At 43.4% G+C, this 21039-nt stretch overlaps 1 protein-coding gene across 7 annotated transcripts in view; it reads right to left on the bottom strand.

Annotated features, from left to right (window-relative positions):
• The window catches only part of LOC128011063 (histone-lysine N-methyltransferase 2D), a 35744-nt gene that overhangs the window by 4161 nt on the left and 10544 nt on the right, over window positions 1–21039 (bottom strand). For 2 of the 7 annotated variants that reach the window (XM_052593106.1, XM_052593105.1), the window contains exons 12-49: window positions 20234–21030; window positions 19979–20116; window positions 19524–19637; window positions 19319–19423; window positions 19050–19231; window positions 18800–18964; window positions 18347–18456; window positions 18219–18260; window positions 17957–18127; window positions 17582–17770; window positions 17381–17494; window positions 16770–17033; window positions 16591–16680; window positions 16418–16504; window positions 16179–16340; window positions 15989–16073; window positions 15654–15892; window positions 15444–15517; window positions 14599–14649; window positions 12932–14509; window positions 12674–12838; window positions 10466–10593; window positions 8543–10353; window positions 8324–8447; window positions 7785–7872; window positions 7646–7706; window positions 7055–7287; window positions 4036–6966; window positions 3788–3931; window positions 3508–3672; window positions 3160–3307; window positions 2987–3068; window positions 2716–2891; window positions 2506–2630; window positions 2279–2414; window positions 2059–2174; window positions 630–1965; window positions 398–534 (exon numbers count right to left, since the gene is read on the bottom strand). In XM_052593106.1, the coding sequence (XP_052449066.1) occupies window positions 398–534; window positions 630–1965; window positions 2059–2174; window positions 2279–2414; window positions 2506–2630; window positions 2716–2891; window positions 2987–3068; window positions 3160–3307; window positions 3508–3672; window positions 3788–3931; window positions 4036–6966; window positions 7055–7287; window positions 7646–7706; window positions 7785–7872; window positions 8324–8447; window positions 8543–10353; window positions 10466–10593; window positions 12674–12838; window positions 12932–14509; window positions 14599–14649; window positions 15444–15517; window positions 15654–15892; window positions 15989–16073; window positions 16179–16340; window positions 16418–16504; window positions 16591–16680; window positions 16770–17033; window positions 17381–17494; window positions 17582–17770; window positions 17957–18127; window positions 18219–18260; window positions 18347–18456; window positions 18800–18964; window positions 19050–19231; window positions 19319–19423; window positions 19524–19637; window positions 19979–20116; window positions 20234–21030 (12863 nt within the window). The remainder of the gene's footprint in view (window positions 1–397; window positions 535–629; window positions 1966–2058; window positions 2175–2278; window positions 2415–2505; window positions 2631–2715; window positions 2892–2986; window positions 3069–3159; window positions 3308–3507; window positions 3673–3787; window positions 3932–4035; window positions 6967–7054; window positions 7288–7645; window positions 7707–7784; window positions 7873–8323; window positions 8448–8542; window positions 10354–10465; window positions 10594–12673; window positions 12839–12931; window positions 14510–14598; window positions 14650–15443; window positions 15518–15653; window positions 15893–15988; window positions 16074–16178; window positions 16341–16417; window positions 16505–16590; window positions 16681–16769; window positions 17034–17380; window positions 17495–17581; window positions 17771–17956; window positions 18128–18218; window positions 18261–18346; window positions 18457–18799; window positions 18965–19049; window positions 19232–19318; window positions 19424–19523; window positions 19638–19978; window positions 20117–20233; window positions 21031–21039) is intronic. The other 5 variants (XM_052593109.1, XM_052593110.1, XM_052593111.1 and 2 more) reach the window with 5 other exon arrangements.

Here is a 21039-nt window from a genome sequence, read left to right as displayed (position 1 = left end):
AAAACATTGATTATTCTTCAATGTGTAAATTTAATGTTTATTTCTTATTAAAGTTACAAAAGTGATTTAGTGAAGAGCAGTGAACTATTTTTTGTCACTTTAAGAGCTGCCCGGATCCAATATACTGTTTCTCTTTCGCTGCTGATTGCATTTCAGTGGCTTAAAATCAATAGTTTTTAAACTTTAATGCTTAAATATACATGCAAACAATACATTTTCATAACCGCATAGCACAGCAACGTCACGTGAGCATGTAACCGTAATAGAGACAATAGTCTAAAATCTCTACCGGTTGACAAATATCTCCCGGTTAATTGTCTACCGGTGTATAGCCAACCCTTATGGTAACGGTTCTTTTATTAACAGTTCTCAGTTCCAAACCATACTTATTTCTCACCGATTCAGTGATTCGCATCACTGCATGGACAGTGAGTCCATACATCTCCTCTCCCTTGACATGCTCGGTGAAGAGTTTCAACATGGCTGCCTCATCACGCAGCTTGGTAACCTGCTGCACAATCTTGGACCAAATTCCTGAAGAGCATGACATTAGCATTATGCAGCATGATAAAAATTCCATTAGGATTACGTTTACAGTAATTTCAGAACATAAATTTAGATTTACATACCATCTGGAGTGGTGTCTCGGAAGTGCAGGTCTTCATACCCATGCTCCAGTACACGCACTTCAAACAGGGGCTTGCCATCCTGCTCACTGATGCGACAACGGTACCGACATCTGCGGTTTGGCACACGAGTGCTCCAGTAAATTCGTGTGGCCTCATAGCCCACTGGAAAGATAGCAGTGGGTGAGTGAAACGCAGCCATCTGAGAGGGCAGGAGCTGTCCCACAGCATGGAAGATGAGCCCACCAACACGGAACATGTGAATGCGGTCACCACGTTGCAGGATACTTGCGATCTGCTTCACCTCATCTCGCTCGATGTAGACGCGTCGAAAAACTGCAAAACTGCTAAGCTCCTCTTCACTGGGGCCTTTAAGCTTGTGCTGGATGCAGAGCATAGTTTTGTCTTTGAAAAACATGCAGCGTGCCCGGACAGCACATGCAAAATGATAAACATTCGGACAACGCAAACGATTGCAGCTGTTAGTAGCACCCGTCTTCTGACAGTAGGCACAGCGTGTGCGTAGTCCACGTCGAAGGGCAACCTCCACGTTAATAAGTGCACCGCCCTGGGTCTCATACACCTCAGTGGACCACAGAGCGCAGTTAAGATGCACCCAGAGATCAACATCGATGTTAAGCAAGCGTGCAGCACCATCTGTGGCACCGTCTCCCTCCTCGTGGCAGAAACAGCACTTGCGCTTGTCTCTGGGAAGCTTGTCTGGTTTCAGCGTAATGCGGAGGCGCTCCATGAGCTCGGAAACTTCACGGCTGTTCTCTTTCTTAGAGCCTCCCTTGCGAATAGTGATGACTATCTGGAGGCGCTTCCAGCGCAAACCCTTCCATTTTTTGACCTTGGGTCGTTCTTCTTCTTCTTCATCAGAAAGAGGCCTGCTACGGTGTTTGATGGGTTTGAGGGACATCTCCATCGTGGGGGAGTCTAGAGGAGGAGAACTGGCTGGAGCAGAAGGTTGCTGTTCTTCTGATGGAGCAGCTTCGGGAAGGACCACAGGCTCCTGAGATTCAGACTCCATTGCAACAGGGGAGCAGTGAGACTCCAATTTAACTATAGATTCAGTTTTGACAGGTGCACTTGAGCTTGCGGAAGGGGATGATGCAGTCTGAAGTGGTACATCTGGTTCAGGTTTGGGCTCAGGTTGAGTGATATTTTCGGGCTCAGCTACAGCAGATGATGGGGGTGGAGATGGAGGTGGAGGTGGCGATGGTGATGGAGGTGGAGAAACCTCAACAGGAATAACAGGCAGGTGGCGCACATCCAGATCTGAAACATTTGTCATGTAACAGTGCTGAGCAGGTCTATCTTCTTGCTCTTGGCATTCCTGCAAAAGTGTGAAAATGTCAGAAGGAACGTAATGTACTTCTCAAAAGCAAGAAGACATTTACAAAAACAAATGGAGACTGAGGAAACTGACCTGTTTGATGAGAGCAAGAATATCAACTTGTTTCCTCAGGGTACACCCTGGGAGGGAAACATCAAACTGCCTAAGCCATTCTGCATCATGGCTTGCAGAAGGGTCCGCCTTCATATCTGAGAAAAAAAAAAAAAAACATAGCATAAGAAAATAAAACAAGCAGCAGCTAAACATTTCGCCAACACTTTGAGAATGTTGAATGACAGCTTGAGTGCCATACTTGGGTTGGAAGTGTCAGGTACTTTCCCAGGTCCAACACCTGCTCTACCAGGACTCTGGGGAAAAGCTGCCTCGTAAGAACTTGGCATGCGTATGTGCAGCAGTTGGGCAACAGCCAACATCACTGTGTTGAGATTCTGCGGAGGAGAATTCAACAGTACTTAAATATTGTCACGCAAAATTACCTAAGGCTTTTGTGGGGGTAAAGACATTTAGAGATTTGAATACCTTTGCTGCAGCTGATGAAAGCATGAAGGTTACAGACACTTCATTGCTTTTGGTTTTGTCCCACTGGCTGGATGAGGCTACAACTTTTCCATCCACTGACTCAAATGGTTTTGTCTCGGGAAAACCTGTACATGGGTAAGATCAGCAAGTCGTCAGTCATTAAAGATTCAAGCAAACAAATTAAAATAATTTCCAAATGATACCACATACTTGGGATGGCAGAACGAGGAATAATGGGAATAACAGGAGAGATGGCCCTTTCATCTTCCTCCTGTTTGGGACCCAACAGATGGGGGAAGCGTGTGGTCTCATCACCTAGTTGGCTTTCAGGTGAGGATGCGGGCACAATGCTGTCTGGAGCATCACTGTCCTCATCGCTCTCCATCCTGAGTTGAAAGAATCCATTAGTGTAATTGCATATACACAAGTTTAAGATTAGTTGTTCTGAGGAACATACTGCATTATAGAGTTGGTAATTTACCGTATATCTTCGTTTTGATTATGAGGTGGAGTAGGGAGAGCTGCTAGTATGTCCACACTCTTAACTTCTTCTGGAACAGAACCTTCAATTACAAGGGAAAAAAAATTCTGTGCAAAAACAGTAACACCATCAAACGATCTCACTAATGAATTAGAATCAATACGGTGTCTTACCCATGGTATCCTCTGATGCCTCGGTCTCTTTCTGACCTTCTGCTAGTTCTTCTACAGGTGTCACTCCATTTACAAGCTTATGCTGCACAGAAGGTGGTGGAGTTGGAGGAAGTGATGATGGTGGTGTTGGAGGATTGCTGAGGTTGTTCTAATACAAAAACACAAAGAACATTTCAAAACATGGATATTACATGTTGAAAAAAAGTTATAAAAAAAAAAAGTGATGCAGTCATTACAATCTGGTTGCATCCTATTCTGTATTCTGTCCGTTTTTGGAAATTCCCAGAATAAGGAACATGTCTTCCGTTGTTTACAGAAAGGTATAAAAATTGCCAAACTATACCATACCTTTGTAAGAAGTTGGGAATAGTAGTCTGGAATGTTGTCCAGCATAGCATTTCCAAATGAGCCTTTTAACTGGGCCTTAGCGTTGGCTGGACTGCTGCCGAAAGGAGCAAACAAATCCAGACTAGCAGTAATGGAGGGCTCCATCAAAGGAAGAAGAGAAAGTCCCTGTGGGTTAACCATAAGAGAGCAATGGTTTAAGATAATATCAATCCAAAGTTTTCATAGCATAGCATCACTCTTAAAGCAGGAACCAAATGTTCAATAAGCAAATGCAACATACTTGTTTCAGCTGCTTCATAATTGCCTCAGTTTTTCCAACCTCTTCTTTCTTGGTTTTCTTTCTAGAGTTTGGCCCACGTTCTCCAGCTTTTGTGGTACGTTTGGCCTTGACTATTGGAGTTCTCTTAGTGAGTGACTGCAGATCCTAAAAACAGTAGCAGATAAAAATTAAAAGCTTAGAACACCAAATACAAAATTATAACACCACAACTGTACATGCACACAATCAAGTTGGTTTCTTGGTCGTACCTCCATGTTGCGTGGAGTTCCTTGAAGCTTCTGCTCCAGCATTGCCAGCTTGCTATTGATGTGCCCATTTATTTCATTATGAATGCCATCTGAGGGCCTCTGAGAAGCCATTTGTAAGTTTTTGGTTCGAAGAAGTTTCTGAAGAAGCTGTTGGCCAGTCTCTGTCCTTTGAATTTGGGATCCAAGATCACCTGCTTGACATCTAGAGCCTGGAACAGAGTTCGCAATAGCAGTGACTGCCTCTCCCGAAATCTCTCTCTTTATGCCTTCAGAATGGGGCTCTACACTACCTCCTGTGTCGCATTGGAATTCACGTGGTTCCTGTTTGATGTTTTGCAGTGTTATTTCATTGGGCAGTTGATTTGCTTGAGACATATGACTGTCAGATACTTGGGCAGCAGTTACTGCATGGTGTGGGTTCTGTGCTGACTGTGGAGACGGACCATTGAGTGGAAAAGGAGCTGACAGAGTTTCAGTACTGGGACTCTGAGTCTTGGCAATTGATCCCCCAGTCTGGCTAAAGGGGCTACGCTTTCCTACAACATTTTCTGGCCTAGAAGGCAATGACACTTGACTAGAGAGGGACAAGGTGCCTAGCTCAGGTTTATGTACAGATGCTGGGCTTGAACCAGGTTCTGGAACAGAAGAACCTACAGGAGAACCCGCATGAGAGGGAGAGGCTTGAAAAGGGCTCCGTGCGATTGCCACATGGGTCTGCTGTTGCTGAAGGAGCTGGGAGCCTGGTGGAGTCTGAGAAATTCTCATGAGCCTTTGCTGATTAGAAAGCGGGCTTCCAGGAGAACCCTGACCCACTAACTGGCGAGGAGACATGGGTCTAGCCATATGCACAGGTGCTGTTGCACGAACTTGACTCATTACTGGCCTGGGCACTTGACCCCTCATCATCTGATGCTGATGTACTTGTTGCTGTTGTAACATCTGCTGCTGCTGGGCACTATTGATGTACTGAGGCAAAGGTCCTTGAGAAAGCTGTTGCATAGACCCTGAAACACCTTGATGAAACTGTGGAGCTATACCAGATGATTGTCCCATTGCTCCTGATTGCAGTTGAGTACCAGCTGGACCTTGCTTGCCTGCTAATCCAAAGCGGTGCTGCTGTTGTTGGGTTTCAAGTCCAGGCATCCGTGGACCAACTGGTGGCCCCTGTGGGACATGGGGACGCATTTGTCCCTGAGCCTGACCTTGCATTCTTAGCATCTGGCCTTGTTGTAGCTGTCGCTGAGCAATCATTGCCTGAATTTGCTGCAGCTGTTGGCTGGGAGTCAGGTGACGCAGTTGGGGGTTCTGTGCAATGAAGGCCTGAATGTTAATAGGGGCACGTATTTGCCCTGTCACTGCACCAGGCCTTGGAGTCATCATCATCTGCTGGCCTCTAGAAATGCCCATCTGTTGAGTCAAGAGAGCTTGCTGCTGTTGATTTGTAATGCCGGTCATTGTAGTTTGAGTCTGACCACTATTTTGGCCGAGCACATCCTGTGGTTGTTGTGCAGCAATCTGACAAGCTTGCTGTTGTGCCATAAAGCACATTTGCTGATCTTCCTGTTTTATTTGTACGGTGTTCTGGGTCTGAATACCAAGTTGCATCTGTTGTTGCTGTGGTTGTACTTTAAGATGAGATCCAGCCTGTTGGTTGCCCACAAAACCATGTTGATCTGCTACTCCAATATTGTGGTTTGACTGAGGCTGTGCCGTTTGTTGTTGGCCCAGAAAAGCATGTGCTTGCTGCGGCTGTCCAACACCAATTTTCTGCTCTCCACTAGATTGTTGTTGACCCTGTTGTTGCATCTGAAGTGGTGTAGGAGGTCCGCCCTGCTGGGGTGGTGTTTTTGGACTAAGTAGTCCTCCATCTTTATGATCAAGATTTTGAAGATCTTGCACACCTTGCTGTAAGTTCTCAGTAACCCCTTGGGTATTCCCCGACTGTGGAGTTTCTAAAGCTCTTTGTGGCTCAGAGGGACCAACCTGCGTTGGTTGTTTCAGTTGTGAAATTTGTTGCTGCTGAAGTTGAGCAAGGTTTTTTGCAGCATTCTGTTGCTGTTGTGACATGAGTATGCGCTGAGCCATTACACTCTGCTGTTGAGGTGTGAGTTGGGTTGGTGGGCCCCTAACCACATGTTGTCCACCTGGCCCGTGCTGATCCATCAAACCCTGAGGTCTCTGAAGCGGCTGAACAATTTGTTGATTACCAACCATACCCTGTGGCTGGCCTGCGATCATATTTATGGTTTGAGTCATTGGCTGGCCCATGATATTATGTTGCGTCAGCCCAATAGCCTGGTTTCCCATCATACCTGAAGTTGTTTGCATTAACCCCTGCTGATTTTGCTGGTTATTAATTAATCCTTGTTGTAAGCTTGGTTGCTGCTGCCCCATATTGCCCATCAAAACTTGGGTTGGCTGGTTGCCCATGGCTCCAGGCTGTTGATTCATTATACCAGGCTGCTGAGATTGATGTGACATAGGCTGCTGTCCCATTATCAACTGTTGTTGTTGTTGCTGCATTTTTTGGACCATTTGCATCCTGTGCTGTAACTGTCGTTCCTGTATGACTCTTGGATCTGGTCCTTGTGCTCCAGGGGCTTGCTGGAAAAAAACAGGAGGTGGCACTTGTTGCACAGTGCCAGGTCCGATTGGGAGAGAAGGCTGGGCTCCACCAAAAGGTTGCATTTGTGGCATTCTAACTGGCATGCCTCCTTGAGGCATCCCTACTTGAGGCATTCCTCCAGGCTGTTGACCAATAATTGGTGTTCCTTGTTGGCCCATCATCATTTGTCCAGGCATCTTGGAAAGCATGTTGGGTGCCTGCGTAGAGGACCCTGGAGCTAGTATGGAAGACCCTTGCTGATGCTGTTGTTGCTTGCTTCGGTACTCTGCAATTAGATTGGTGTGCTCCTTTTGCTGTTTACGCACCTAGAAAAGCCAATTTTATTGTTCTTAGCTGAATGACTTTCAAAATAACAATCTCTCACATATATTTGAAAAAAGACATTTTGCATACCTGGTCCAACTGTTTCTGGATTTTACTTTGTTCCTCTGTGACTAGTTTTAGCTTTTCAGCATCTGCTTCTGCAAATTCACGTCCAGCTTTCTTTGCAGTGCGCTGCTTGGCACACAGAGCTTTACGGGATTTACGATGTGCTCCAATTTGCTCTTCTAAGAACTTCAACTGCATTTGCAGCAACTGCTGGGTGTGCACAAGCCATTCTTCATATTGGTGCTGCTCAGCATCATCTGTTATAAGTGTGATGGCCCAAGAACATTAATAGCATGAAATAAACTACACTGTCTGTCTAAAACCTAAATGCACAATATGTGCCAATACAGTGCATAATTCTGAGCAACCTATGTTTTCTACTTTGCAACACAGTCAGACTTCCATGTTATAATCTAGTGTCAAATTTCTACATTCAAAATTCAATTTTATTGTCTGGTTTGTTTTCAGCACTGCCAAAATTGTAATATGCTAAATGTGTGTTTGCATAGTGAATGTAATATTTAAATAAAGGTAAGGGTAATAATACCATTGAAGGGGGGGTTTACTTATAATATATATATATATATATATAAAAAATTAAAATGCAAAACATACTGATGATGCCAAACTGCGGAGGATTTGGTCTTGTTTGAACCTGGTTGCTGCCTTCTCCCTCCTGAAATAGAAGGATTAATGTTAAGATACTATATTCAATTCAAATGAAATGTGAACTACAGATCAATACAAAACTTACCTTGGAAGACCCAGGAGCAAGCTGAGCCTGGGAATCCTCATTTCCAGGGGCTGAGGTTAGCCTCTGAGCCAAAAGAGACACTTGTTGCCTAAAGTTAAATAAAACTGAAATTTTAAATCTGAAACAGACACTAAGTGAGCACTTTTATGGAAATGACAACCTGGAAAATTAGCAAAGGAACGAAACCACTTCTAAATCTAAATACTACATTTAGATCTATATTACTGTATTAAGAAGCTATAATAAATATAAGACAATTACATAATGCATCTACCACATGAAGTGTGCACTAAATGTTTCAATTTCACAATAATGCATAATGCATTTCAAAATGTGTAAATTTCTGTGATGTCTGTAAAACAATTTAAACTAAAAACCTGCCTGGACCATTCTTTTTCTTATGTCTGAACACTATGTACAAGTTTATTAATATGCATACAATTGATGTAAAAAATAAAATAAAATTCACTTCAAATTTAAATAATACCTAACACAGTTTTTTTTTTTGTGGGGGGGGGTTGTAAAGACAAAAACCGTACCTATTCATTCCTGGTGTTACACCCATAGGATCTTGAGCCAACACCCTTTTAATTCCTTTCAGTGCAACCATTTTAGCCTTTGCAATAGGATCCATTATGTCATCGGTCATGATTTTATCCAGATCTGAGAAAAATATGATTTTTAAATTTACATAAACACATTCATTATTGGGATAACAAAAATTTGAATAAATCACAAGTTGATGGAACTCAGCATACCTTTATCTGGGAAGAAGTTGCTGGCCAAGTTCTGTTGTTTAACAATATGTGGAGGTGGTGCTGTCTGCTGCTGAGGAGTAAGACCAGGATGGATTCTACCAGGCTGTACACCCCGTAAAATGCCCTGCTGTTGCCCCATCACTGCATGGGGAGGTGAAGGCACTGCAGCACCAATTAACCTCTGCTGCTGTTGTGGTAACATGTGAGGTGGCCTGGGCACCATACCAGCTTGAGGTGCTATACCTTGGGATGGATGGTGGTGCTGTGGCATCATGATTTGATTTGACCCTTGTGAAGGCTGTTGCTGATTCTGAATGCTGTGAAGTTGACTACCAATCCCTCCTTGTAGAGCACTTTGCTGCTGCTGTTGCTGTTGTTGTTTCTGAAGCTCCTTCTTTTCATGTTCCAAAAGATCCTGTATTAACAAAGGTAGTTCACTCGCTTCCAGTGAGCTTTCTACTTTGTCAAGATCATCTGCTGTAGAGTGGTGGCCAGCATCTGGCAATCCAAGTGGATCAGCACCCAGGTCCGGATGTGGTGCAGTTGGTGGAAAAGACAGTGCATTTGCTTGGCTGGGAAGAGGAAAACGTATGCCACCTAAACGGACTGTGTTCAATGAAGCAGTTCCAGTCTCTGGTTGAGTAGAGGCTTTTGTTCCACTAAGCAAAACAGACACTGTTTCACCAATGTCATGTTTAACAGGAGCTTGTCCCGACTGTGATTGTTCAATCAATCCCTTGTCTTCAAGTTTTATAGAGGACAGCCTAATGACATCAGAAGACTCCACCTTCAGAGTTTTGTTAGATGAAGTATCAGTCTTTAAAGGTGGTTGCGTGGCAGTTGTGTGCATGTCTTGGGAAGCTATATCCACTTTTGCTTTCTCCTCAACCTTGATTTCTACTTTAGCAGAAGACCCTGGTCCTTCCCCCTCTGCTTCTACAAGTCGTAATTGGTCAGAGAAAACATCTTTGGGATCACCCTGATCTAGCTCAGGGTCAGTGTAAGCCAGCAAATCAAATTCATCGCTGTTGAGCAGATCATCCAAATGAGGATCATTGGTCTCAAGATTGTCAAGGTTTCCCAAATCATCATCACCTTTATCAGGATCCAGATCAAGAGTAGCAAGATCATCATCCTCCACTCCTGTTTCTGCCACTGTATCACCCAGCCCTAGGTCAGACTCAGGTAGTTCAACTGGATTCGCAACAGTCTGCTGACCTCCTATTGTACTTGTTTGAGGAAGCTGTTGAGTAGTATTGTGAGAAATATGAGTTTTGGGTATAGTAGTTGGCACCTGCTGTGGGCGTAGTTGAGACTGAGAAGTGGGAACATTGCTTTGTTGCTGCATCAGTAGGTCCATGCCACCCTGCTGTAACCCAATTCTGGGATCCCGCATTCCCACAGCTGAAGAATCGAGAGAAGTGGGTAAATTCTGCTGAACAAAAGCAGCATTCATTTCTTGCTGTGGAAGAAACATGCGTGGTCTCTGTATAGGCACCCTTTGCATAAACTGAGGACCCATTGGCATCCTCTGGGAATTATGCCTCAACTCTATAAACTGAGGTGGAGCTCCCGACACATGGCTTTGTACAGCTTCTGCGCCAGTGCCTGGAACCCCTGTCAAAGGATTGGGCATATTCTGCATGGACTGCATGTTAGGAGGATTGTTGATGGGAGTATTAAGGTGCTGTCTGGGAACGCCTTCCATCATAGAAGGCTGTGGGAACCTCCGCGGAGCTCCTTGGTTTTGCCACTGTGCAGGAAATGGTGGATGAGGATACATCCCCTGAGAAATATTGGGCCCAGCTTGCCTACAAGCAAAGTGTTGATTATGAAATGATCAAAGCGGAATTAACATGTTCAAGCACTGTGTAAAAACACAAAAGTAATCAAAATTAGTAGCATTTAATAAGTTCAATCTACCTTAATGCACTGGGGTCCATAGTTGCTGGTGTCCCAGTAGGAGGTGGGCGGCAGAGCTTTTCATCCATTGCTCCCACTGGCAGAGGCATCCTGGTGGCAAGGGCTGCCTGATCAACCACAGCTCTCTCCTGATGGACAAAAGATGATGTTATGCCAACTAAAAAAAACACTTTGGGCTTTTTACTCTAGGTTTGCACGATCAATAGAAACAAAACCAAAAATCGTGATTTGGCTTTAAATAAATGTTGCTCCACATAAACTCATCTCATCATGTGCTCAGAGTTTCGGTTGTTTTCAGTGTGCATTTGAGAAAGTAATTTGTGCCAACAATTTTCCCAAACTTGTAATGAGAGGCTCTTATAAACTGTCTGCTGTCAACAAAGGGAGACTTTGACTCCTTGTGATTTTCCACCTAAATAAAAGCTTCATGGATTAACATGAAAATTAATCAAGACTGTCGTAAACATTAGTGTTTAAATTAGAGCCCGACCGATATATCGGCCGGCCGATAATGAGCTAATTGCATTTAAATCGGCATCGGCGTTTATAACGGCAGATGAAATATGAGAAACAGAGTCTCATGCTTCACTCATGTTATGAGTGTTGCATAGTTTGCCCACCAGAGGGAGGTCTATAACTCCAGAGTTGACAACAGCGCCAGAAATTCACTACAGAAGAAAGCGATGAGCCAAGCCACCCAAGTGAGTCTGTCATTTCGTCATGTGAAATGATTGTAGATTTAGTTCATACACTGTATATAAAAATGGTGTGGTAGTTCTAGCTAACGGTCCTATCATTATCACTTCTAAATATTCTGTAACATCACTTACAGCCGCTAATGCATTGCTATATTAGATTAGCCACAAAGCTAATACCATGTTTATCAGTGGAAGAGCGTGAAGGTTAATAAGAGGTCAAACTATAACGTTAGCATTTAACTTATTATTTTATTGAGGTGTGTTTCCCACATAATGACCGAGTAATGGTCCTTTCAAACAGGACGCGGTATTTACGGCGCTTGCCCGCTGGGTTTAGCGTTGAACTCGCGCTTTTTTTCTTTTTTTTTTTACATATTGTTTCAAAGCAGCTTTAAAGACATAACAGGAAAATGTTGAAATAATATAGTTAAATATAAGTAGGTAATACATATTGCTTGACAAATAAAAAAATATATATATTTCTCATTTTTGCCTATGTAGGAGATCCCTGTTTATTATTATTATAATTGTAATGATGACATGAATAATGATACATGGTGATATTATTAATGCACATACTTATTCTTTCTCTGTCTCTCTTTCTGCCTACAGATGGCTGAAAAAGGTGAATGCTGTAGCAGCAAAGTGTGGGACTACTTCTGCAAATACTTTAACTTTAGTATTATAATTTATTTACAGTATACACACAGACTGTTAAAACCAGCTTCAACTGGAAGAAAGTAAAAGTGTTAAATGTTTAAAATCAGTTTTTTGATCATTAAAAAATATATACTTTTGATGTGCAATTGTTTAGTCATTGAGACTGTAATCTAAGGCTTTTTTTTTTTTTTTACATAAATCCCTTCTTGAAAATGGTTTCTACAGCCTACATACATAGAACAGGCAGATATTTTGCTATTGAATGTTGTATAAGTGCAGTTTATAGGAAATGGGTCTAATATCCAGTTTATTTTCAAAATCAAAATATCGGCTTATAAATCGGCTCTTTTCGAGTTAATATCGGCATCGGCCCCCAAAAATCCATATCGTTCGGGCTCTAGTTTAAATAATTTGACAGGTGTATGGAAAATAAAATTTAGCAAATTTTATTTTTTTCATATTCTACTTGTCTATAATATTATCAAAGTAATGGCAATCATAACAAATGACTAAATAGTGCAGCCCTATAAATCTTTTCACAGCATCAAATATATATATACATATATATATATATTTTTTTTTTTAATCAAGTCATACAGCCCAGATTTAAATTCAGTACATCCCATTCAATATAAAAGTGTTCGTTCACCCAAAAAGGAAAATTATTCAATTAATAACTCACCCTCATGTCGTTCCCAACCCGACTGAGAGCTCTGACTAAATCTAAAATATCTTAAACTGTGTTCAAAAGATAAACGGAAGTCTTACGGGCTCGGAACGACATGAGGGTAAGTCATTAATGCCAATTTTCCTTTTTGGGTGAACTATCCCTTTAATTCAATATCAATACCTGAGGGTAAGGAGGTGGTGCTCGCTGGCTTTTGTCTTGCTGAAAGGCCAGCATGTCCCCGCCTGGCCAACTCTGAGCAGGATTACCCACTGCAGGTGCTTCCTTCTCTTGGCGCGAGTTTCTCTGCATTTTTTGTCTTATCAAAAACTCTCTTAATCGTTGCCTCTGTGGTACATAAAACACAAAATTAAAATTAAAACCTTCCTCATTCTACCCAAAACTCTTTAAATTTACACATCTACTCAGTGTCTACTTTACCTGTCTGTGCTTTTCTAACTCAGATGGGCTAAGGCTCATGAGAGCTGGATCCTGTCCAGCTGACAGGTCTGACATATCCTGCACCCCTGGCAAGTTGGGTAAATGTGGAGCATCTGTTGCACGCACACTTGCTTCTTGGTTTCCAGGTGGAAGTGCTATTCTTGAGCTAAATTCAGCACCCATTTGTTGTGTCTGGGACTGTGGCTGATGGAGGTGGACCTGAGCTTGCTGAGGAGTCATCATCTGCTGCTGGCCAATTACTTGTTGCTGGCCCATTTGAAGCCCTACACCAGGACTGCAGCTGAAAGCAGGGGGGTCTGGTACTGAGGGTGAGCAGGGGGGTTGCTGGCTAGGATGAGGTGAGCCTCTAAAGGGAGAGTTACCTTCTGGCGCTACAGAAGATGGGCGGGGTGGTTTATGCAATGAAGTGAAGGAATCTCTGGACTGAGGTCGTGAAGGTGGTCGAGAGTAGGGGTCAGGTGACTGAAAGCGTGGAGTGGCTGGTGACTGCACAGAAAGCACATCATTGGAAATGGCTCCTGGTGTGAGAGGTGACTGAGAACTGCCTTGTGACTGAGGGCTGGAAGGCAATCTCGAGTATGTTTCTTGCTGAGGTGCAGGAAGCCTCTGGGGTAGAGGAGAGGAGCCATCACCCGATTGAGGTCGAGGTGTGAGAGGAGAATGGGCGTAAGGGTCAGAGAACGTAGAGGGAGATTGGCGGTAGCTCTCAGGAGGATGATTAGGAGAGGCACCTGGAGGGTGTGAAACAGGTAATCCACCAGCATCCCCCTGATGCATTCGAGGTGTCATAGGAGCTTTAAATAGCCCATCTCCAGAGTCCAGACTAGCAGGAGAACCAGCACTTATGTCTTGTCTGCCAAATGAAGAACATGGAGATGGGGCATTAATTTCTGACCTATTTGGACCCACCCCAGCAGGTGAAGAAGCTATTGCAGATGGTGATGAGGCATGATCTTGTTGGCTAGCTCCATGCTGGCCACGGTAAGGGTCACCACAAAGGGCTGTATGAGACGGTGAGAACATCTGCGGCCCACCAGGCCTAGATCGAGGACTCTCAGGTAGACCTAAGGCCTCCTGAGAGAGCTGCTGAGGTTTGGGGATCTGCTGTTGTGTTTTAAAGAACGGGTCAACCTGCTGGGCCCTGCGTGGAGTCCCTGGCTGCATTTCAAGGGAGCCAAAGTTGGCTGGCCGTCCCTGAGTAGCACCCTGTGGGCCAGGCATAGGATATCCTGAGGAAGAGGCCTGCAGGGGGCTGGAAGAAGGCTGAGAGTATGGGGTGGATGGCTGAGACTGAAGGTGCGGAGATTGAGAGGGAAGTTTAGAAAATGGGTCTGTCTGCACATCGGCTGAGCAAGGAGTCTTAAGTGGTCCATCAGCAAAAAAGGCTGAAGATGCAGAGTCAGGGGCAAGAGGGTAAGGACTCTCAGCAGAGCTCGGCTGGGAGGGTGTGGATACGGAGCCTGAGGGTGGAGGAATTTGGAGGTGCAGATTAGGCCGCTCCCCTTTAACACGGCCAGGCTCAGTTTTGATAGGCCGACATACTTGACTCTCTGCCTGCTGTTGATTAGAATAAAGAAAAATGTGTACAATTAGAATGCAAACAAATCAAATGATTATACAGTGAATTTGAATAAAAGGCCACTTACCTTCTGTGCCTTATTTATTCTCTGAGCAGCCCTATTATCTTTGGCCTTTTGCTGAATAGATGGTGGAAACATAGTAAACAAAATAATACCGTAAGAGAACAAAGCCAGAACTATAAAATTAAGTTACACTATAGGGCCTTTCGCACCTCAGGATTCTTTTCATAGTACAAGAACTAATTGTGGAAGTACCCACTTTTATCTGTTTTCACACTGCAGGAACTAGGTGCGATTTTAGTACAGGACTGCCTTTTTTCAAGAACCAAATTAGCTCCTACTCCGGAGCAGGGTCTAACCAGCACAACTGGTGCTACCCGTGATGTAAGCAGACATTGATTGGCCAGACGCATTAGAAAACGCCCACACCCACCATGATTTAAAACACTGTGTAAACATACTGTAAACATTGTGTCAACTTATTTCGCAAGTATGATTAACAGCGATAAATATACAGAAGCTGAAGTGCAGGCACTTGTAACAAATGTAGCACTGCCACTTGTCATTGGAGATTCTTATTTCTCCTTTCTGTTCTTTCAGTCACTTTACATATACGTTGACATTCCATGTCCATTATTGTAAAACACGAGACACAACAAAAACACAGCTCCGATCACAGCATCCTCCATCTGCCTGTTGTGAAAATTGTTCTTCTTTGTTAACGTTTTTGAATGCATCACTGTCGACCGGCTTACATCACATCCTAGTACACACGGTCATTGTGAATGCATCCCTTTAAATGGTACTGGGAAAAAGTTCATGCAAAATCACACCAGTACTTTAGTACTGTACATTTAGTTCTGGAATTAAAGCAGTGCGAAAGTCCCTCATAGATTCAAACTTGCACCTACCAAGTAAGGAACCTTGTCTGCTGCTGATACCTTCCTCCAAATCTTCATTATTTGTTTACAGCGACTGGCCCAGTCTATGAATAGAAAGGAAATTATGAAGCAGACCTAAAAAATCTTTAACAATATAAGCTCTCTATATTTTGAGCAGTAACGTGGTTAATTGACAGATACACCTACTGCAAAACTTCTAAAAGTCCGTTTAATACTAACCAGGGTAGTCCTGTTTGAGACTAGGGAAGTTCATGTTAGCATATAGTACAGGAGAGATGGTAGATAGATTTCCCAATTCCTCATCCTTCTCCCAACGCTGCAGACTGCGCTGATTGTAGGAGAGGCCATCACCTTCCGGTTCAGTAGGAGTTGGAGGAGTGGAAGGGGTGGCTGGAGTGGAAGGTGTTGCCCATGGGCTTTCCTCATCCTGGTCTGGACTGAACAGACCACCTCGATCACTGAAGATTATATAAATAAACAAAAAAAATACACATAAAGGAGGAGAAATACATTAAGGGACCAAAGTGACCAGATAAAGCAAATCTACGGCTTACCGTATGTCGAAAAAAGGGGACTGTGAGAGACCTGAAAAAGAGTCCATCATACTAGTTGAGGGGAGTGCGCCAGATAAGGATGCACCTGTAGTTAAATTATGGTATTTTTTAATGGTAAGTGTAGAAATGTATTTAAAAAATTGCATTATATAACATTATATATATCTTAGTCATAATGCTATGCCTATACCTAGAAGGTTACTTTGAGAGCAACTATTTTGATTTGAATCACCCTGCCGGACTGGCTTAATGTTAGGCTGCAGAGGCCCACTTGCGGTGACTCCCTCAGTGGGTCCAAGTACTTTCCGGAAAAACTGCTGAGAATCCTGACTTTCTTGTCCCTGAGGGAAATCTGGTGGGTGAAAAGGTGATTGTTTGAGTAACAAACTTCATTACAGTTACCTCACTTGTTTTGTTAAAAGAAATTACCTTCATTCTTCTGCACATCAGGCCCTTGTGTATCTCCTGAGGTCTGATTTTTGTTGGAAAGTTGCCCACTTGCTCCTTGCCCCTCTGCTACAAAATATTATGCAAGTTAAATATTATGTTCTGCTAACATTCATTGTCAAAATATCGAAGTACCTCAGTCTTGAAAATCCCACCTGTTCGATCTCCTGGAGGCTTGGATCCCTCTTGGATCCCCTCTTGCTTTAGTTCCATGGGCAGACCAGTCGGCCTGGCTGCGGCCTCAACTGTTAGCACAAAAATGAAACAAATTTTTAAATCTTAATCTGGTCAAATTTAATTATTCTCAAATACAAGCATTTCTGTATTGTCTTACATGGTTCAGAGGCTGCATTTCTGGCCCCCTGCCCAGGGAGTGGAGGTCTCAGAACGCCCTGCGTATGTCTTTGGGTTGGAGGAGCAAGAAAAGCTCTCTTACTCTGATCGAGTAATGTCTTGCCAAAGAAAGCCTCCTGTAGGTATGCAGGAAACATGTCCTCCAACTTGCTCTTCTTTCTTCCCCTGCGCTTCTTGGCTTGCTCAACCTCTCCCTCTGCTGTTTTTGCCTCTGGGACATCGAGAGGTATGTCAGGATGAGGTCCTAAATAAATAAAAAGAATTGACCATGAAAACGACAGATGTTTCACAAAGGCTTGGTTATCTCTTTGATAAGCTTAGATTGAGGCTAACATGTTAAATCACACTGTGCTAAGACACATCTCTAGAGGATGCTGGGCTAAAGTTGTTGGTGAAAGAAGCTAAATATAAACTGCAAAAAAAAATACTATATTTACAGATGCAGTTCACATTTCCTGAGTGTTTTGATGCAATACATAGAGAAATTTCATAAAGAAACTGAAAAACATCTTTAGTGCTGAAATTACATTCAAACCCCCCCAAAGCTGGTGTTTGCTGGGACAGTGTAACCACCCATTTGGCCACACTTGCCTTCAAGTTTCATTTCAGCTGCTTGACCTTCAGGAACACCATCACCAGAAGCAGACAGACTTCTCCTCATCCGTGTGTGACACTTCCTTTGCCGGACCATGAACCCTCCAATCCCTACAAGTGAAAAATCACTTTATTTACCATGTCTTTCGAAGCACGGAACACTGAGAGAGCCATGAGGAAATGAAGCAGCTCAGTAACCTGGTCTGTATGGTTTACGCTTTCTCTTCTTCCCGTCTTCGGTCTCCTCAACTCCTCCTTTGAGAGTTTCACAGTCAGCCATGCCCTCTATACCTCCATCTGCCCCAGTTTCCCGGTCCACTCCTCCATCTCTATCTGGGCTCCCAGGGGCTTCCAGCTTGGGCTCACATTCCATCAGTTCTGCACCTCCTATTACAATTTCAGTTTTTTATAAATTGCATTCACAATCAATGGCAGTGAGTCACCTTACTGATTTAACACAATGTTCCAGTAAGTTCTTTAGACATTTGTACACATTGCACCATACTTGCAACAAAGATCAAAATAATTGTTCATCTAAGTATACAAAATAATTCAACTTGGTAATTATCTGACCTTTCCCCTCGTCACCATCTGCATCGCCTTCTTTCAGTTCGTCAATACAAATGGTGCCCAGTCGAGAGCGGCGCTGTCTGCGCTTGTGCAGGGGCGACATGGACATGCTTCGCAATAAAGACATACCAGTCTCTGTTAGCCAGACTCCCTCCAGACGATAAAATTGTGGCTCTGAGCAAGTGGATGGAGAAACAGAGATCAAGTCATATAAAAATAGCTAATAGATGAAAGCCTGACAAATAATTATCAAATATGCACATACCTGGTTCTTTCATTTTGAAGGCTGACATCATAGTAGACTCCACTAAAAGAGATAGATAAAGGATATCATTATGGGTAATATATATAAAATTAGCACTTTCAAATGTACTGGCGATCAAGAAAACTCACCAACAGGCCTGGGAACATATGGAGTGCAGGCTGTACAGGCAAAGCCTTCATCAGATGCTTGTTCAACCTCATCCTCAGTGTAAAGACTCTCACACACAGCATGAACCCATCTATAAAGCAAAAACAAAACAATTAGTATCTTACGCTCACCAAGGCTGCATTTTATTTAAAACTACTACTACTAATACTAGTCTGAGGTATTATTACAATTTAAAACAACCGTGTTCAGCTTCAATATTTTGAAACAATGTATTCCTGTCATGATCCTTTAGAAATCGTTCTATTATGCCGATTTGGTGCTCATATTAAACATTACTTATATTCAATGTTAAAACCATGATAATTGTTACAATAAAAACACATTTACTCTCATGTCATGAGCCCAAGCTTCTTAACAATAATGTATATTATTAATTTTCTATTATCCTTTTATTAACAGACTGTGTTACTGACCTGTCACAGTGCTGGCACTGCAGAAGCAGCTCCTCTTCCATGAAGTTCTCCCGACACACAGGACAAGTTACCAGGCTGGCACAAGGGCCGCAGTGATTGTAGTTATTTTGCCACTCACAGTGGAACCCAGGGGAGCTAGCACCACACTGCATACAGCACACACACCTGAAGAGGGTAAAACAATGCTTGGGTTAGAAAACATTCTCTTTGGACTCATGACACATATAAATGCATGAAGGCAATGACACACCATTTGCACTTCCAGCCTCCCTTGGGCACAGTCTGTAAGGGTGGGTCCAAGCAATAAGTGTGATAGCTGACATCACAGTCGTCACAAAGCAGCAAACGGGCAGGATCTGAAGCCTTCCCACACACCTCGCACACAATGCACTCAAGACAACGCCAGCCTTTTCTCAACATCATCTTGGTGATCTAGAGAGGAGACAACCAAATAAAGAAATAATTAGTGTCTGTGCAAAACGCTGGTAATCATACAGAATAGATAGTTTAAAAGCTTACCTTACTGTTCACACAGTATGGATGATAACATTGTGCACACTGAGCACAAGCTAGAAGCTGGCCCTCCACACCCTGTCCAAAACTACCACATACTACACACATGTCCTGTTAAAGACATTCAAAAAAACAGTCAAATCAAGTAACTCATTCATGACACTGAATGTTATAGGAAGTCAGAGTGGAATAATGAAAGTTAAAATCGTACCTGCTGCAGGACAAACTTATCAGTGTTGGAGAAAAGTACCACTGTATTTTGCATCGTGTCATCTTCCTCTTCTTCTTCTTCTTTGCTAAGTCCAGTGTCTGCAGTCATGGTTTGCTGTAAACAAAATGTATGCATTTCATTGAAACTTGCAAAACCTTGGTTTATTTTATTAAGCACAAGAGGTATTGGCTGTTTCTAGGATTAAGGATGTGAACACTTCTAAATTCAGCATCTTGTAATTACAGGATAACAATGGGAATGCACTGCTAACCCGTTACAGTGAAAAAAAATATATGCATGTATGTCTGGTGGTAAAGTTTTGAATAATTCACATCATATAATTAGTAAAAAAAAAAAAAACGTGATTCAAATTCACAGCAATAGTTAACAATAGTTTCCACTGAAAAGAAATATGCTTTAAAATGCTAGTAAAGGAAGAGATGGCAGAAACTTACTAGAAAAGCATCAATGCAAGAGGCCATTGCTTTGAGACGTGACCGTCCACGCCCTCTTCCACCATTACTGCCGCCGCTGCTCCCACCACCACCACCACCACGTGGCCGCCGCTTCCCTGGGAAACCACTGCCTCTGCCCTGAAAGGTCACAAAAGAAATGTAGCAGCATTAAAATGACTACTTTTGGACTAGCGGCGTACCTAAACCCATCAGAATTCAATGTTACTTAGAAAAGGATTGGTGTCTGACATCCACCTGTTTTACCCGTGAGCGTCCTGGAGAACCTCTGCGCTTCACTTTATCTCCATCGGGCTTCAGTGGATCAAAAGGCAATGAGTCCTCCGTTTCGGTGAGCAGCGAATCAGAACGGGTCCTACCAGCTGGCACCAGGCTGAGCTCCATGGACAGCATCTGAGAGTCTGCCTCAGCCGGCGACCCGAGGAAACCGCTGCTGCTCTCATCACCGTGACTAAGGTTTGAGGTCTCATCAAGGACCAGCTCGGACTTCATACCCTCTTGCATCTCTTTCCTGGACTGGTCATCTTCGCCCTGACTCTCATCTTTGAGGAGCGACTCCTCTAAGGATTCCTCCATCCCCTGGTCATCCTCATCTTCTTCATCCTCAGACTGGCCCATTCTATCATCAGTGTCAGATGCAGGGCGCATTTCTGTCTGAGGAGCAGGGGGAAGAGTCTGGTCTTGCCGTGGCTCCTCCAAGTCCATAACAACTGGCCCTGCTGCTTCCAAAACAGGGAGTGTGGTTTGAGAAGACTGAGAACACAGGCTTGATGGAGGGTTTGTTTCTGTAGCCTCCTCTGTGCTGACCAACTCAGTCTCTGTCTGAGGAGTACTGTCTTGCCCTTGCAACTCCTCCTGCTTTTCTATGCGAGTTCCAGCTACATCAAGTTGGGTTTCCTCTATAGTGTCCGGAACAGGGCTGTCTGGGCTATCCTTCACTGGAGGGTCCTGAGTGTCCACTGATTTTTCATCGATGGCCTCTGTAGCCACTGTTTCGATGGTAGTCGTCTCCTCTTTTTGTTTTTCATCAGCTTCTACACAAA

The sequence above is a fragment of the Carassius gibelio genome, chromosome B23 (genome assembly GCF_023724105.1).
Source record: "Carassius gibelio isolate Cgi1373 ecotype wild population from Czech Republic chromosome B23, carGib1.2-hapl.c, whole genome shotgun sequence".
NCBI classification, from domain to species: domain Eukaryota; kingdom Metazoa; phylum Chordata; class Actinopteri; order Cypriniformes; family Cyprinidae; genus Carassius; species Carassius gibelio.
Note: the sequence above shows the minus strand (reverse complement) of the source record. Positions and strands in the feature narration are given on the sequence as shown.